This window comes from Zosterops lateralis (genome assembly GCF_965231275.1).
Source record: "Zosterops lateralis genome assembly, chromosome: 9".
Lineage (NCBI taxonomy): Eukaryota > Metazoa > Chordata > Aves > Passeriformes > Zosteropidae > Zosterops > Zosterops lateralis.
Genome location: NC_139769.1, coordinates 8,899,368 through 8,917,219, shown reverse-complemented (window position 1 = coordinate 8,917,219; position 17,852 = coordinate 8,899,368). Strand labels below are relative to the sequence as shown.

At 43.8% G+C, this 17,852-nt stretch overlaps 1 protein-coding gene across 1 annotated transcript; it reads right to left on the bottom strand.

Annotated features, from left to right (window-relative positions):
- Positions 1-10,328: 10,328 nt before the first annotated feature.
- Positions 10,329-17,472, bottom strand: DMBX1 (diencephalon/mesencephalon homeobox 1; the record flags this gene model as incomplete). The annotated part of the gene is made up of 4 exons (XM_083867470.1): positions 10,329-10,729; positions 11,202-11,556; positions 12,739-12,932; positions 17,319-17,472. The coding sequence occupies 4 exons, from the start codon at positions 17,470-17,472 to the stop codon at positions 10,329-10,331; spliced, it is 1,104 nt and encodes a 367-aa protein (XP_083723596.1).
- Positions 17,473-17,852: the final 380 nt, after the last annotated feature.

The following is a 17,852-nucleotide window of genomic DNA, read 5'->3' as shown; positions in this document are numbered from 1 at the left end:
TAATTTTTTTTTTTGTCTTCAGAAACATTCCTGCCTGTGTAATCATCTCCAGCACAGAGAGCAAGGAGAGGAAATTAAGATGTTATTGAGGGTTTGAGAGATATCTCATGTTTCAGAGTGGATCAGAGGCTTTTTTTTTTTTTTTAACTTTCTCCTTTAAGGTGCCTGTTATGGGGAGGTGAGGCAAATACCTTGTATGGTTTGCTGGGGTGGGAAGGCTGGGGCAAAGCAGGGCTGGTCTTCAGGAAGCTGTGATGCTTCTCTCTTCTCTTGACACAGCAATAAACATATCCTTAATTCCACATGTGGGTCCCTCTACAGCAGATAATCTCTTGGAGGAAGAGTTTCACCTCTGGTTGTCTCCACAGGGCAATCCCAAGGAATTTTACTAAACTGCTCCCAGTTCTCCTTGGGGAAGACAGGACTGGACTACATGAGGTATCAGACAAGAGGAGGTTTTTTTTGGTGACAGGAAGCAAAACTGAATTTGACAAATAATTTCTGAGTATATTTTTTGCCTTCAACAAGGCTGAGCTGGAGGGAGCTGAGCTGCTTCCACCAGGCGAGTGATTTATCTTGTTATAGGAAAGTTCATTTTTTAACTACAGAATGAGACTGTACACATGAAAATCCATCAGCAAAGGTTTTTCCAGGTTAACACAGTGTGTTTCAGTTTTCCTCATGTTTCCCAGGGCAGCTGTGGAGACCTGCATGGAGATTTTAAGGTGGTTTTGAAACTGCTTTGTGTTTCTCTGCTTCTCTTCATGGTGTCATTGGAGGGATGGTCTCCTGTCCCCAACAGCCACACTGGCCATGGCCACCAAACCACTGAGAGGACACTTGGCTTAACTCACAGAGCCTTTGTGACACCTGTGACCTCTTCATTGACTCCATAAGAAAGAAACACTTGGAAAATGAGCATAAATATTGTGTGTCAGAATAAATCACTTGCAGCTGCCTTTGAAATAAGGGGTGGTGTAAAGTTTACTGTACAAAAACAATAGATAAAAAGTCACCCTGGGAATTGCAGGTGCCTCACCTGGGCTTCCTGCTGGTGTGTTCTGCTGAAATAACATCATGCTCCCATGTGTCAGTTTGTCCACGTGTTTCCTTGTGGACATGGTGCAGTCCCACACTGGTATTTCACCTTACAAATGCAGAGAGAATGTGCTGGAAAGAAAGCCAAGCTGAAGAAAATCTGCACCTTGCTTTTTGCATCTGTGTGTGAGATTGCTTTAGGCCATTGCATTCCTTGCTCAGCACTTGTCAGGGAAGTGATTTGGAAAACCATGCAGAGTGGAAGGTGCTGGAAGCTCAAAGCACAGTTGAGAAATGGATTTGGCTTGTCCCAGCACTGCCCTGCTTCCAGCAGGAAAACAACTTGGGGGGCAGGTTTGTGAAGAGGAGCAGGATTAGGACTGCAAGGGGGCAATAGTCACCCTGCTCCTACTCCTGCAATATGGATGTGAGTATGGGGCTAACTGGACTTGGCTGAGCCACCTGGATGGGTCTTTGGTAAATCAGGGCTTGGAGAAAGCTGTTTCCCTGACGTCTGCTGATTTTTATGGAAGTCAGAGAGTTAAACACCTTCCAGGCTCTGTGTCTAATCTGGTGAGCCTGGTGCAGGTGAGATGCAATCCAACCATTTCTGCAGCTGGATGCTCTCCTGCCACTATGGGAAAGAAAATATTTTCCTCCATCAGCTGCAAAAGGCAAAGAACAGGCTGCAGTCTGACAGTGGAGAGGCTGGGATTCATCATCCCCATCCCCATCTTCCCCCATCCTCACCTGGAGGTGCTGGTGGCAGAGACTGGAGGGTCAGTGCTGAGGAATTTGCCAGGGCTGAGCTGAAAGCCAGGTTTTATCCGGAAAGGGGCTACAAAGCGTGGAGACACCAGGTAAAATGTAAGCAAAAGCCCCAAGTGATGCACAGACAAGAGCTGCAGGTATTTAAGGCACTTAGGCATTATTAATAGATGGGTTTCTCTGCCATGTGCCTTGCAGCAGGTTAAAATAAAATACCAGCACAGTCCCTGCTGGACTTGCAGCTCCTGAAAACAGAGGCAGCCTCAGTGTATAACAGGATCTTCACTGCTGTTCTGGGGCTTGAATAACATTATGGTGACTTTGCATAGATTGTTGCCCTTAATGCAAATAGGGAAATGATTTTCTCATCAGGTAAGATTAGGCTGAAACATGATAGCTAGAGTTTGGTTTGTTAATGAAATACAAAGAAGTAGTCTGTACCTTTGTAAACTATTCTTAAAAATAATGCAATGTTAAAAAAAAAAATGGTTTCTTGGGCTACCAGTCGTGAGAGAATCCTGATGCAAATCTTTGTAATGAGTGCATTCCGATGAGCATTTGAAAAATATATATGTATTTATTTGCATTGATATGTTTATATGGCTTTACATATCAACTTAGTCAGGAAAAATTGAATAAAATGTCTCAGGTCTGGGAAATGAGAAGAGATTATGAAAAGCAGATTTAATATAGCACCGTTTTTTGATGTTTGTGGCACATTTCATCATATTGCCAGAGACACCCAATTACACAGCTTGCAGAGTAATCAGCAAATGGGGAATCCGAAGGAGAATATTAACTCTGGTCTTTTTTTTCCCCTTCCTCCTCCTCCTTCTTTAGCAAATATTATGTTATGCCTTATGGAAATGGATCAAAATGCCACATGTGCAGTTAATACTGAGCTCTGGAGCTCTTTCAAATCTTATTTTTCCCCTCACATTGTATTTTTCTGGAACAAACCTCCTGATAACTTTAGGACATGGCCTTCAAGGCCAAAGCACCACCTTAAACTTCCTGCAAGTTTGGGTTTCAACTTTAGCTGGTGGCTGACTTTACCTCATCAGCCCTGTGTGAGGGAAAAATTGAGTTATTAATTGAAAATAGCCACATACAAGGACGTGATCATAGTTCATCCATTTATTTCCCTCTTTGTGAAGGCAGGAATTTACTGAGCAATTCCGTGTCCTTGATGGTCAGAGACACTCCTCACCCACGTGGTTTTTAATATTCAAAGCAGGCCCGTAACTGCAGTGGAAAAGGAGATCTAATGATTAATATTTGCCTTATTGTGGATAAAAAAAAAAATAGCAATGGCTGCAGTGTAGGACAGTTGTGGCTGGCTGATATTTTGGGTGCATGTGATCAAACAGTCTTCAAAGGCACTGATGGAACTGGGTCAAAACTATTTGCACTAAAATTTTTTGCAGGAAGGGGTGTTCCCAGTCTCTGCCCACATTCCCACTGTTCTGGTTCTCTGCCTGCTTTAAGAAAAAGTCACTTTTCTTGAGAACATCTGAAAAGTTATTAATCATTGTTGCATTGTTACTTGCATTTCCTTCCAGATTCCTTTTTCTCTTCTGTATGTTTTCCTTTACAATATTTCTACAGTTGAGAAAAGAAATTGGGAAATCATATTAATGAGGGCTGACATTTTGAAATGGAATGATTTGATTTTTTTAAAAAAGAGCTTCATTATCAGATCACTTCAGGAAAATATCAATTAACACAGAAATATTTTCTTTTTTGCATTTGATTCATGAGGCATCAGACTGGGTCTATATCCAAGGTGAAAAGCCCATGAAATCACTACCAGCTTCTTGCCCAAGGAGCAGTTTCACCTTTTAGGTTCAAACTAACCCTGAAGAAACAGGGAGGAGAGGAGCAAATTTGCAGAAGCTTTTCTGCCATCTCCTGGAGCACGGCCCCCCATGGCTAGGTGTAGAAAAGGGGACAGGCCTTCCACCAAAGGAACAGGAACATCCTCAAAATCACACAGAAACCCCAGTCGTTTGACAGTGGTCACATTCAGTGTGCAGCACTGTCTTTAGAGGAGTGCTGTCTGCTCAGGTCTTTCCTATCAACACCTCACCGGGCAGGAATTTTTTCCTGGGCTGTGCAGGAAGGTGACAAGAGGTGCTGCAGCCACTGCTTTGGTGTTTTGTGGCCAAGGGGGACTTTTCACCCCACCTGCAGATGTCAACCCCAGCAGCAAGAAGCTGCTATTCAGCACCTTTTTTTGTGCAGCCTTTTCTATGTGGTTCCAGCCTCAGGTTAATGAATGATTCACAAAATTCTCATTTTTTTTCTTATTTTCTTTCCTTTTTATTAGCGGAGTATGAAAACAGGCAATAATTTTACAGAAAGCAGGACTGGCACAATTGGTACATAGCATCATGCTGCAGCTTTTTAGAAATGAATATAAACTCTTTTTTTTTCTTCTTCTTCTTCTTCTTTTACCTACCAGAATAAATAAATATGATACACATTTGAGTTCCTCAATAGTGAATTCTAAAGCACAAGGTCTTACACTACAGCTCAATTTTACAGCAATCTGTACAGTATATTACTTTGATTTCCTTTTTGCAATTTAAAAGCCTTTGTTCCTTTGCAAGATGGGTTTGACATACAAACATGGATACACTTTGGAGCTAACTGTACACCTTGGGTCAGAACCTGGGAAAAAAAGAATAAACTGATTGCTTCCTGGCATGAGAAAATAAACTAAAAAGTTATTTCCCACCGCACAGACACATCTAAAATTCTGCCTTATGAGACGGCCCCACTCAATTGCCAGAGCAGTTAGAAAAGGCTTGGGCCATTCATAGGGCACCAGCTGCACAATTTTAACTTGCTATGGGTTTAATGTGTCTTACAGAGAGTTTGAAGAGGACTTCCAGCCTGGAACTCAGACTATTAAAATATGATTGCCTTTTTTTTTGTTAGTATATGAAAAATTGTAAATTGTATAAATTAATGTGGGGGTTCAGTGTTGCTCCCAGCTGTGGCATTGCTCCAGCAAAACTGCTGCAATAATTCCACTCTGGCATCACCAGCTGTGATGAGGATCTTCACTTGTGCACCCTCAGCTTTTGCACCTCTTCCCCAGGAGCCTGGGAAAGCCAGGGACAGTGTGGATGCTGCTGCCTGAGCAGCTGGGAGGCAAACAGCATCTGCAGAGTCTGTGGAAAACAGGGAACCTTAATCATTGCTGGGCTGTTGTTGTGTAACACGGTGGGAGAGTCGTGGCCGCGCGGCAGAGCCGGGGATTTTTTTGTTTGTTTGATCTTGCATTGCTGAAATGTTTGGGGGTATTTCTTTTTCCTTGTTTATTGCACCAACCTCTTCTTATCCTTCTACTACGGATTTGGGCTGAGAGCAGACCTACGCAGGGAAATAGCTTTTTTTTCAATCAAGAGAAAAAATAAAAACCCCAAGAGTTGTATTATGCTGCTCTAGAACAGATCATAAAAAACCAGCAAGGGGCACATGGAGGGCTAGGAAGGAAGGAAAAGAAAAATCAACACAGCTTGTAAAAACCAGCAGGAAAGTTCTGTAATTGACTTTTTTCCAAGCTTAATTGAATTATGTTTCATAGCTACTGTAATTAAACTAATAGAATATGGTGGATTTTAATTTGCATTCCTTTTCTGGAGAGGTTTATTTAATCCTTTGTGTATGAACTCTTCAGAAAAGTCCTGATGTTGCTCAAAATTGTCATGTCAATGGAAGTACCACATGTGGAACATGGGGACGGAAATAATTACAGTTCCCATCTCTGAATCCACCCACTTTGGTGTTTCTTCAGCAAAAACAAGCATCTCCTTGGCTGGCTGCAATGGCAACACATACCTAGAGCTCATTAAAATTCTTCACATGGTGAAATATCTAAATGAGGAAGAAGATGTAGAGGGATCTGCTTGCTGATGGTTATTTTCATATTTGGCATCTTTTTTTTGTGTGTTTCCTACACAGCAAATGATGATTTTTCTTGGAGGAAATAAAGGGAAAAAAAAAAACAAACCAAAACCTCTCTTTATTCCCATATTCACCATCAAGGACATTTCCCCTTCTTAGCAAAAAAAAAAAAAAAAAAAAAAAAAAAAAAAAAAAAAAATTAAAAATACTAAAGAAAGGGAAAAAAAGATGTTTCCTTTCAGCCTCCCCACATCATTACTGGATACTTTCTCAATTAGCATTTCTCCTGCACTGTTTAAATATTTCCTTTTTTTTTTTTCTTTTTTTTTTTTTTTTTTTTAATTAATACTGATTAGACTTCCCTTGCAGGGTAGAAGACATTTAACTGGAGACTTTGCCCTCAATAACTGATTTTCTCCTGGGCCTCGATCCTGCAAAGACCATGTATAAAACCTTTATAAATTCGCTAAGGACGGTTTGGAGCTGAAGCTGGTTCACCGAGGAGAGGCAAAGCAACCATAGGAAGGGCAAAAGACTGGCAGAGCAAATCTCCAGATCAATAACTTGTTTCCAAATAGGAACTGAGGAGATTTTTTCCAGATTTTCCACCTCTGTTTTTAAGAGATTGTGCAATTTTTCTGGCTTGTGTGCCATGCTGTGCATTTGTTTGGCATTCCTCTCATACATTAAAAAATCAGCTTGATCATCTGCCTCACAGAAAACAAAATGCTCCTTCTCTTTTTACACTGAACCTCCCCAGGGCTGAAGCTGTCCTGGGAATGCCCTGCCCTCTCTCCAGGCTGGCACAGCATCCAGAGGGGATGGAGAACTCTTTTTCTCCCCTGTAATAGTTCAGTTGTCTGGTGAGGGAGGATCTCTGGGTTACACTCCAAGCATTTTATGCCTGTGATGGAAGAAGCCACATTATATCCAACTAAAATGTTTGTTAAGAATTGTCAGATCTCTGTCTGGAAGTGAGGAGGGGAACCTCAATCTGTTTTTGTTTCTGAGTCTCATTAGTGACTTAATTTTCCTAAACAGCTGGGGCTGGTGGAAGGAAAGGGGATAAACAGGCCTCACATCCCAAAATGGGACATTTGCAGAGGTTCTTCCCACCTGGAGAAACATCCAGCTTTGCAAAGTTCAAAGAGGAATGATGCAGAATCAGTCCTTTCAGTCTTCCCAATACATACACTGCATTAGATTGAAGGGGGAGTTTCTCCCTATGTTTTTTCATAATTTTCTTTTGGTCAGAAATAGCCCAAGAGCTCAAAGAACTTACAACAATATGCAGGAAAGAGTCAGTTTTGGCAGATAATTAATTATTGTATTTTTGCAAGCTGTGGGCCTAAATTCTTGCATTTTTGCACTTCCAAACCAATTTTGGCTTTTCAGGTCAGCTCACTCCCCTTGCGGATATTTGACTGTAAGAAGGTAAACCCCAAACTTTGCATAAAATACTTCAGGGGCTTATTTGGATTTAATCTCCTTTTTTTTTTTTCTGTTTATTTTTAAATTTTAGATATTTTCATCCTGATTCAGAGCAGGAGAAGTAATCTCCAGGTGGGAATTATTCAGGTCCAGGACCAGCTGCACCTCAGTCAAGGGCTGCTCCTGGCAGAGGGAGATGAGGGTGGTGCTGAGCAAATATCCCCATGGACTGATGGAAATCTGAGTGTCTCCTCTCCCAGTTTGGTTCCTGAGCCGTGCTGGCCTCAGCCCAATGTTGGTTTTTAATGGTGTGAGAGATGCTCCACTGGGGAAGCTCCTGGGCAGCAGCTCCAGGGCTCTGTGAGGAAGGAGATCAGCAATAACACAGGGATGTGAAGGGGGTCAGGCTCCAGGGTCAGTGTGAAGGCTGGGAATGTTAAAATTAATTTTTGTGCCAAGGAACAGGGAAGAGTTTCCCTCCTTGGCTCGGTGAGGAAGGTCTTGTCTCCCTCCAGAGGATCATGGCAAATCTAGTGCTGGATCAAGCCAGCTTATCTCCTGTGCTGCCTGTCGTCGCCTTGCAGGAGCAGGACAGAAATCCACGTGTTCTGACCTTGCTGTGGTATCCATCATGAGCCATGGTAAGGCTGTATCTGCCCTGGAGTGAGCTGCTGCCCCCCATTCCAGCACTGTGGGCACAGAAGTGGTGCCTGTCTCACCTGTGATGGTGCAAAAACAACTGCAGCCCTCTGCTCTCTGCCTCAAACACTCACTGACATGAGCTGCAGTTTCATGGGCATCTTTAATTGATTAAAAAAAAGCTCAAGTGCAGATCTGATCTCACACCCAATTACCTCACTTGTTCACTGGCACCAGGGGACAACATCAGAAGGGGTGTTAATTAAATTTGTGTTTGCTCTGCTCTGGTAAAGCAACTCCACAGCCTAGAAGGGTGCAGCAGAGGTTAGCAGGGCACAGAAAAAAATATGGGTGAATAGAGCCTTTTGAGGAAGGAGCAGGAAAATTAAAGCTTTGTTTGGGTGTCCCTGGTTTGGGTGACAGGCAGCAAAAAATGAAAGCTGGGACTTTCTTTTTGGACAGAGTAAATGTGCTTTGGTGGTTTTAATTTACTCAGACTCCTTTGAAAGCGGCAGCCAAAAATCTGTTTCCTACAAATACATTTAGTTTTGGCAAAGTGGAGAATTCTGCCGGTCACGGGGGCTGATTTGACACAGTTAGGAAAACTAAAGCATGAGAAAAAAGCCCCAAACTGAAGTGTTTGGCACAACAGAAATATTTATGGAAGGCACTCCATTTTCCTTGGAATCTGGTGCAGTTGTTGAGCTGCCCCCTCCGGAGGTCTGCTCCTGCTACAACTTTATGAGGGATCAACCATAATTTCCAATCAAACAGCTATTTTTACATCTCTATTTGTGGGAGTTAGATGCTTTTTCAAGAAGTAATAATGTAGCTGAAAACACTCTTTCCCTCCACTTTTAAATAAATTGACATCCAGCTGCTGCCCCAGTGTGAAGCAAGGTGGGAGTGAGAGGGCCCACACTTGGGTGGCTGTGGGTCTACACTCCACGTTAAATCAATTATGATTATTTGCAGAGACACAGCAAAGCTCTGCCCAGTCTGTTAGTGACACACCCAGTTCACTGGGTATCTTGGGATACAAACATGCCATCTACCCCAGAGTCACTCTGGATTTCTTGGTCCTAGGCAATATTAGAGATGAGAGCTGAATGTCATCCCCTCCTTAATGCTCAGAGTAACAGCAGTGAGTCCAGAATGTTTATTTGGTTAGGCAAAAAAAAAAAAAAAAAAAAAAAAAAAAAAAAAAAAAAAAAGAAGAGTGATTTAGTGATTTAAATTGGCAGGAATATTCCTTCTCAACAAGGAAAACCACCCAAGGGTGAATGATGGGTCATTCCAATGAAATGAGACTGAAACTGTTCAATGCAATAATTCTGAAGCTGATGAATTTTGGTTACTTGCAAACCCTGCATTTTTGGCAAGTTCCTCTCTCTCCCTCAGTTCCCAAGAGAATACAAAGCCCCTGCTTACACCTGCTTTGCCTCCAGCAGTTCATCATTTTTCACTTGTTACATTTTCACTTCGTAACCACTTTCTGGACTGAGGGCTTGAGAACAGAATTTGGTGATCAGTTTTTTTTCCTAGACACAGCTTGTATTAATCAAGTTTTTTGTCAAAGAACCATAAAATTCATGGTGTATGAACACACCAGGAGTCCATACAAAATTTTTATTACTATCTGTTGTCAAAGTAAGACCAAAACGCTCTCCAAAAAGAAAATCCTGTAATTTGTAAATAAAGTTTACACTTCACTGAAGATCAAAGAGGAAACGATATCGATCAAAAATAATCTGCAAATTTTGCCTTAATTTTCTCTCAGCCAGCAGCATTTGGTCAATATTTTTTCCTCTTTGAGCAAGTGCTATTAAAAAGGAAATGAAAAATGCTTGCCTCATAGGAAGTGCTTAAACAGGAAATTCATCTTCAGATCATTTCCCAGTTGTTAAAAAAATTAGCTTTAGCAGAGAAGGGAGAAGTGGAGTGGTGAAGTGCACAATCATTTCTCTCCATCATGAACACCTTTAGAATGCTGACCCAAGAAGAGCAACTAGCTACCAGCTGAGGTCAAGGTGATGGCTGATTTGTAACTCTGGTACTAGCTACTAAAATTGAAAAGGAAAGGGGAATAAAAGCAAAGGAGGTCACAGTTCTGTAACACTGACAGTAACACACAGATGATGGGTGCTGTCAACATTATAAACTATATACAAGACAAAGCAGGACTCTTTCTTCCCCCAAAGAATTCAACAACAACAACAAAATAAAAGGTGAATATAACACAGTTGGCACCTTATTGAGGGGATGAGGACAAGGGGCTCCTCCTGAATGTTACAGGCTGAACTCATGGCAGTCTAGAGGACAGTCCATCTGTCTAAACACAGATCCTTTCCCCCTTCCTCATTAAATATTTAGCAAAGACCAGGCCAGTAGCAACGTCTGATAAAACTGTGGTGCTAATAAGACATTTATAAATGCAAAAGTTTTCCCTGCAAGGGAGCACCTCACTCCAGGAAGAGGTGGGGATTCAAGGAGTGCCATGTGTAGTGCCAACCTCTGGTTCATCTTCTCCTGGGCAGTCAGTTGGGGAGGGTGTCCAGCCCCAGGGACGCCGCGTGCTGCTTCGCTCGGAGCCTCAGGTTCTCAATGCTGGTGGTTTTACTGTTCAGGCTTGGCAGGGAGCTGGAGGCCTGCAGGATGGGGGAGGACCAGACCTGCTGAGCGTGGGACAGCGACTGGTAATAGGACTGACAGTGCAGGGAGCTTAGCGGGGCCATGTTGACGTTCATGCCCAAGTAGGGCATGGCAGACGGTGTCCCCATTTCAAAGGAGGAGTAGTGGACCAAGTTGTTGGTGGCTGCCATGTGCTGGCGGAACTGCTCCTGCAGGCGGAAGAGGCTCAGGGGCGAGGAGGAGTAGGAGTGAGTCTGGGCCAGGCCACTGCTGGACGAAGGCGTCACAGTCGCGCTGAGAGGGGACTCTGCAGCAGGAGACAGAGGGGATGGGGGTTATTCCTACAGGCTGGATGCAGGTGCTTATTCACACCCCAGAAATGTTTGGGCAGCAGCATGGGCTTGTCTTGTGGAGGGTGAATGAGAGGGGGTGTGACAGCTCACAAGAACTAAATGCATGCCTTCCCCATACTTGGCATCACAGAGTGCAGAAATGGGGCCGAGCTCTCTGCTGCGTCTGGGCATTGTTCTCTACAAGATCTAACTGGAGCAAAAGGTCTTTGCTCTTTCAGTGCTCCAGCTGCAATGGACATCCTGCCCTCTGTGGGGCCTGTTCAGCTCTGAGGACAAGAGGACAAGCCTGGGCAGCCTATCCATGAGCACCCACTCCACAGGGAATATGGGACTATACCCAACCACCAGCACCCCCCTTGGAAAGGGGTCCTGACCACCAACCTGCCAGGCTCTGACACCAACCCCCATCAAGATGCTGTCCCTCACCTGCTTTTGGGCTCGCTCTCTTGCAGTTCAAAGTCTTGCTGTCCACACCAGGGCTCTTGTCCACTTTGGCCTCATCCAAGGTGCTCTTGAACTCCTCCTCTCTGTCGGTCTGGTCCTCAGGTGCTGACTCGCTGGCAGACTGCTCTGACAGGGTCAGGTTGAGGTCTGTGCCAGCCTCGCTGGGGAGGCTCTGGACCTTCTCAGTGTCTGGGGTGGGAGCCTGGGTCTCCAGCACCGGTGGCTCCATCTTTCCCTCACTGTGGCTCCCCTCACAGTCCTTCTGCTTCTGCAGCTGCTCTTTCTGCAGGCTGCGCTGCTTCTTCCGGAATTTGGCTCTCCGGTTCTTGAACCAGACCTTCAGTGCCACAAACAGCAAGGGAGAAAAACCAGTGAGAATCCTGCTTAGTGCCAAATTCAGCATCATTCAGCCTTGGAGCTTCAGGGGAACTTCAAGTAATGAGGTGCTGCAAGCCTACTCTGCCCAAAGGCCATTCCACTTTGCTGGACCTGAGAGCTCGACTGTTTTCAGTGAATCCAAAATAACATTTTAAACAGACTTAAAAATATGCAACCTCTATATTGATTCTTTAACAGGCTCCACTACTGGTGTTTTTTGGGGTCTGTTAGTTTTTCTCCCCTAAACTGGTTAGGCAGCTGCATCCAAAAAGAAAATCTTGCAGCTGTAATGTCTGATGACATTGGCTAACAGTCTGCTAAGTTGCTAAAACCATTTGGTTATAAGTGTATTAAAACTGTGATGGCAATACTCAAAGTAAGTCATTACAGGCATAGGCTGTTGTCTGGGAACTGCATTTAGGAAAGGAGGAGAGACTCCATTATTTTTTTTAACCTAAATCAGTAGGCATGGATTAGAAGAAATATATTTGCAAATCTTATTTGTGTTGTTTGGTTGGTTAGATAAGGAAACAAGCAATTTTTTAGATCTAAATGCCTTGATACTTATATCAAAAACTATTTTTTTTCCACTTCTTTTTCTCTTTGCAGTGAAAAATATTTGCATTTTAAAAGACAAGAACCTCTTCACCAGCAGGTTATGAACTAGCACATTTCCCTAGTTGAAACTGAAAAAAAAAGCAAACAAAACCAAAAAGCAAACCCAAACCTTGGCCTGAGATGTTACAAATATTGACACTGGTGGAAAAGAGCAGCTGGAATTACTTGGGTCTCTACTTTTCTGAGAAAGCCAGAAAAGCCACGCAAATAAATAAATAAGTAGACTTCTGTTGCCGTTTCTAAAATTTCCCCCAAAGAAACGTGAAGGAAAAAATGAAAACCAGTGTACACTTCAGACAATCCTAAATTTAAAAAATGTGCGCGTGGATTAGAAGTTCCTTAAGCACATGTGTGACTTTGGATAATTTTATCCTCCCTGCCCCTGCCTTTGACAACTTTGCTGCCCCAAAATCTTTGGTTCCACTGGAAGAATCCTGGAAGGTCAAGGGAGCTCTCAGCCCTCTGGGAACCTGGCTATGTCCTTTTAAACATCCCCACTCACAAATCCGCAGAATATCCGTACCTGGACTCTGGCTTCAGGCAGGTTTGTGCACATGGCCAACCGCTCTCTCATCACCACGTCTGGGTAGTGAGTCTTCTGGAAGGTCTTCTCCAGGGCCTCCAGCTGCTGGGCAGTGAAAGCCGTGCGGCTTCGCCTTTGTTTGCGGTGCTGGGATCCATAACGTGCCTCCAAAATGATGTCTTGAAATGTACAGCCGTTGGAAGACAAGGAAAGTGGCCAATTTAATTATTGGAATTTGCATGCTGACAGTCGAGTAAAGTGCTTGCTATCATCAGACAAAACTACAGAATATTTTTTTCCACTGCTTTAGGGCTAATAAAACACATATATATGGATTTTATTGGTTAATTGAGGTGTCTAAAGAGATAAAATGATAGGAGAGGGGTTAAAACTAGATGACCTTTGAGATCACTTCCAGCCCAAACCATGCTATGATTCTAAAAGCCTGTTCTGGAGAGAGAACCTTTCTGTGACAGCTGTGAAAGCTGTTGAGACTCCAGTGCTGAATTTGGCTGAAATAACTCAATCTGCTCCAACACCAGTGGGGCAGGACATGCAGATGCCCAGACCCCACCATGGCATGAGCATCTTCCACTAAGAAACACAACTAAAAATTATGTAGGTACATTCACTGTTGTACTTCCTTAATGTCTTGCGCTCACTGTAGTCTTCAAGGCATGATATTGGAGAGATGTTCTGGGCTCCAGTTCAGAGAGCATTTAATCTCATGTGCTTTTGTGCATTTTGCTCCAAAGCACATCCTTTACTGAGCACTGACACTCTCCAGCATCTGGGGTGGAAACACCAGCCAGGGCCACGTCCAGCCCCACTGGTTGCAAGCCCAGAGCTCATGTGCTGAGCTCTTCTCAGCAGAGCACCTACTTATAAGGTCTGACTTTGCAAACCAAGCTTGGAAAATTGAGGGCAGAGAAGAAACTCAGACTGGAGAAAATCTGAGGCCAAGAGTAAAGGGCTTATTATTTTACCAGAGGCGTTATTATTGCACAACAGTTAGTGGGAGTAGAAAGATCTTAAATCAATGAAAATAAGTTACTTGAAAATGAAAAAAACCCACCCTTTATTATGCAAGTTGGGACACGCTGTGCTACAGCCCTGGAATGAAACAGTCTGGCAAGAGGTTTGTTCTGCTAAAGGAAATGCAGAAAGAGCAGTGTCTGGTATCATTTTTAATTCGGTTAAGAATGTGACTTCCAGTAGACGGGAGGAGCGAACACACGAGAAAACAACAGAACAGGGAGAAAAGCTGGCACTATCAGCACACAGAGCCCGATGAAGGCTCTGGCTGCTGTTTATTTGCGCTTTTGTCACGAGCATCGTGACATGAATCTAAACAATAAACCAAAACCTGCTGTCGGGCCACCCCCAGCACCACACAGCCAGGTCTCAGATCCACTGGCTAACGAGCGTAGCAAATCAGCTTTGCACCGCTCAAACATTCCTCTTCCAAAACTTCCAGCTGTTCCATTCTAGGTCAGCACTCGCAGCGCCCTCCTGGGGGAGTGCCAAAGCTGCGTGGTTTTGGCAACCCGGCAAAGATGTGATCGGGCTAAAGGTCTTCAATAATACAGTGCTTTTGTGTTCGAGGTATCAGAGCTCCTTGGAGAGTTCAAGTGCTGGTGATGAAGCTGCACCTTCAGAGGCAGAGGGACCATCCTTGCGCATCCAGGCACAGCTCACAGTGCAGGCAGGTGAGGAGAAGGGATATTCCAGCACAAGAAATGAAATCGAAGCTGCCCCAAAATGTTTTTAAAACCTAACATTTGTGTTTCAAGTACACAAAAACAGGAGAAAGGGCACTGGTTAAACACCCTACCTGCAGGCTGGAATATTCCCAAATTTCTAGAGTAGAGGTTAGACCTACCAGCTCCCCAGAGGCAGCAGCTCATGCATTAAGTTTGGCCACTCCAGCGAGAGGCAACCAGCAATTATTTTAATGTTTTAACTATGTTTTCAGGCTTTGTGCAAGAAGGGGAATATAAATTGCAGGTGAGGCTTTGCAGTTACCTCCAGAAACCTCTGTTTTCTGACTTAAGGTCATTTGCTTTTGTGCTGCTTTATTCTGACTGTCCCTGGAAGGCAAATGAGATCTATAACCTGCTCTGAAAGATATTCAGAAGTAACAGAATGTGAGGCAACTGCAAAGGAAACAGCTCGTAGGTATATAATGCCTACACTGCCAATGATAAGCAGACAAGGGGACTGTGGGATTTAATTTGGAAAGTCTTCCATGCGGGTTATTAATTTTAAAGATAAGAGGTCAGGAGACCAATTGAATCTTCTGGTCAAGAATATGAGAATAGCTTTTTCATTCTTTTTTTTAATCTTCCTTTGCTTTAGCCTAGTTACAGCCAAAGACATTAAGTCCTCCATGCTCTACTCTAAAAGATAGAGATCACAAGTATCTTTCAAGAGATCCTTGCAGCTCAAAAAAGGGCACCTTGAGACCCAGGGTCTGCAAGGTACATTGCAGAGTTCAGGGCCATCTGCTCCCATCTGACCACTTGCATACTGAAAGGGACAGGGAACAAGGGGATGGATGACCAGGACAAGGACAGTGCTCTCCTCGTCACCCTGCAGCCCAGCAGCAGAGCCTGGAGAAGAGTCCAGGCCACTTAGAACCATGTTAAGAAGGTCACAATTACCAGCTGAATAAGAGAACATTGCTGGCACCAAGATTTGACAGCCAGCTGTGCCTCATTTATCCAAAGAGTCCAAGATCTTTATCATCATGCCTTTGTGGACTGCCCACCTGGGAGGACCTTCCTGAAACTTCTGAATCCTTATTTTGGCTTAAGCCATTATTTATTAAATATAGCCCACCAGGCTGTCTGGACAGGTAATTTTTCCCACCTACTCTAGACTGGAAGGAATTCCTCTACTTTTTTTTTTTTTTTTAACTTTAATATCAGACAACTAGAAAGCTATCTTAAAAGAGATAAAACATTTTCAGACAGTCGGGGAAGATAATTCCATTCTGGGAAAGTTTCTAGAATCACAAGTATGGGAACTCTACTTAAGCTTCCATGCCCTGGTTGTCAGGTCTGCTTTACATCACTGCATCCAAGTCCAGACCAAAACAGTGATGTTGCAGCTGTTGATCACTTGCACTGCAGGAGCCTTTGATGATCTCAGCCAGGTCTGTATGTTTTGTGGCAGGTTGAAATTTAGAGCAGATATATGTGCCCAACCACACCAAATATTCTCAGATCTCCACCCACTCTGGACCAGCACTTCCTGTCCTGCTGCCCCACCATCAACAGTGCTGTGTAAGTGACACTGCCTGGGTGAAGTCACATGGGACTTGATTTGAGCTAAAAAGCTGTTTTATGGAAAGCAGCAGGATCTGCAAGAAAGTGTCACCCAAGGCAAGGTCGAGGATCCCCAGAAAAAATAGGTCAAGGTGAAACCCAAGTAAGATCCAAATTAAGATCATTTCCCAGAGATAAAAAGTGGTTTTTAGGAAAGGAGTGGAAAATAGTTGTGTGAAGAGACAATGTGGAGAAACAAGCTATGACCTGGGCTGGCAGGAGGTGGCTGTTAGGGAATGCAACACCTGGGTGCCTGAGCTGGGGAACCCAATTTACTTTGTGATCATGCTCATTCTGCCCTTATTTACTAAAAAGAAAGGGAAATTCTTTGCTGGTTTCTGTTCACTTGCTAAAAGACACTTCAGTGTCTTTTAAATTCTCTCTTTTCAATCCCATAGAGTGGAGCCACATCCCATCTCTTCCCAGCTGTCGGAGGCCAGTCTGAAGCAAGGTGCCAGCAAACACTGGAGGGCAGCTGTCACTGAGAGCTTGGCCACAGGGACAGTACAGAGGAGCTCACCATGGCCCTCGGTTCTCTCACACTCCAGAAGAGTTCCACTCAATGCAAGCAACAAGGGGGTTTTATTAACCAAACAAGAGGGTGCTGGTGTTTTTGTTGTTGTTTGGGTGGGTGGATGTTGCTTTTTTATCTACTTTTCTGTTAGAGTCGGGATTAAATGCTTGAGAGCTGGTGTTTTGTGTTCTGACTCAGATGTTTATTAATTCTTATCTACGGTACATTCTCACAAGCTGTAAGTTCTACCTAACAAAGTGAAAAATAGCCTCTATTCCTTTACAAGGCCTTTTAAGGACAAACTGTCCAATTATGAAATGACACCTAAATTATTTTTACTTTTAACCCAATAACCAACCACCTGTGGCCCGCAGTGCAGATTTTTCTATCCAATTACAAGATGCCACCCAGACACATGAAGAAGAAGGTGAAAAAAGGACTTAGCCTCCCCCCTAAAACCTTCATCTTACTTTATATATATTGCTATATTCTAAAACCTTAAACTCTAAGTTTTCCACCATGTGATATTACACACTTCTATCCAAACTACACACCCATAACCCCAGTGCTATAATTCAATTCTGGAAGCCTTTTCCAAGGCCTCAGGCCAAATGCAATGTTTTCTTGGGGGGTTCAGTGCCTGTCAGCACAGAATGCCTAAAATCCTCAGCGCCCAGGGTTCCAACAGGTGGGGTTTTTATCAGCAGGCAAGGGCAAAAGCCACAAGTTGTTCTTACCAGCCAGTCTCTCAGCCAGGGTGAGGGCGTGCACGGAGGGCCGGTAGTCAGGGGCGTGCTGTGCCTGCTGAGCTGCCTGCTGGTGGAGGTTGTACATGGCGCTCAGCGAGTTCATGGCGTGCAGCGAGTACCCGTTCACTCCATAGTGCTGCATGGTGACATAAACCTGCAAAACATCAGCCACAGGACACAGGGGCTTAGGGATGTGCTGTTCCGGCATTCCCGGTGTCTCAGCAGAGCTCAGGGAATGCTGAGCTTGGAGTTAAAGTGCTGCGTGCAAGGCTCATGCACTCTCAACTCCAACAGGTTCTGGGGCAGGAATGGAAATCTCTTCTGTGCCCCTGAAGAACCATCAACACCAGTCTGGCTTCCAAACTTAAACCCCAGATTCTGACTATATATTACTCATGCTGATCAAAATAAGGGAAATTATTTTTTTTTTGCATACCACAACACAATTTATCATGTTACAGTGACTTTTAATGCGTTGTCTCAGCTCTATCCCAGGGCTAGCTGCGATTTTGCCCCTATCAC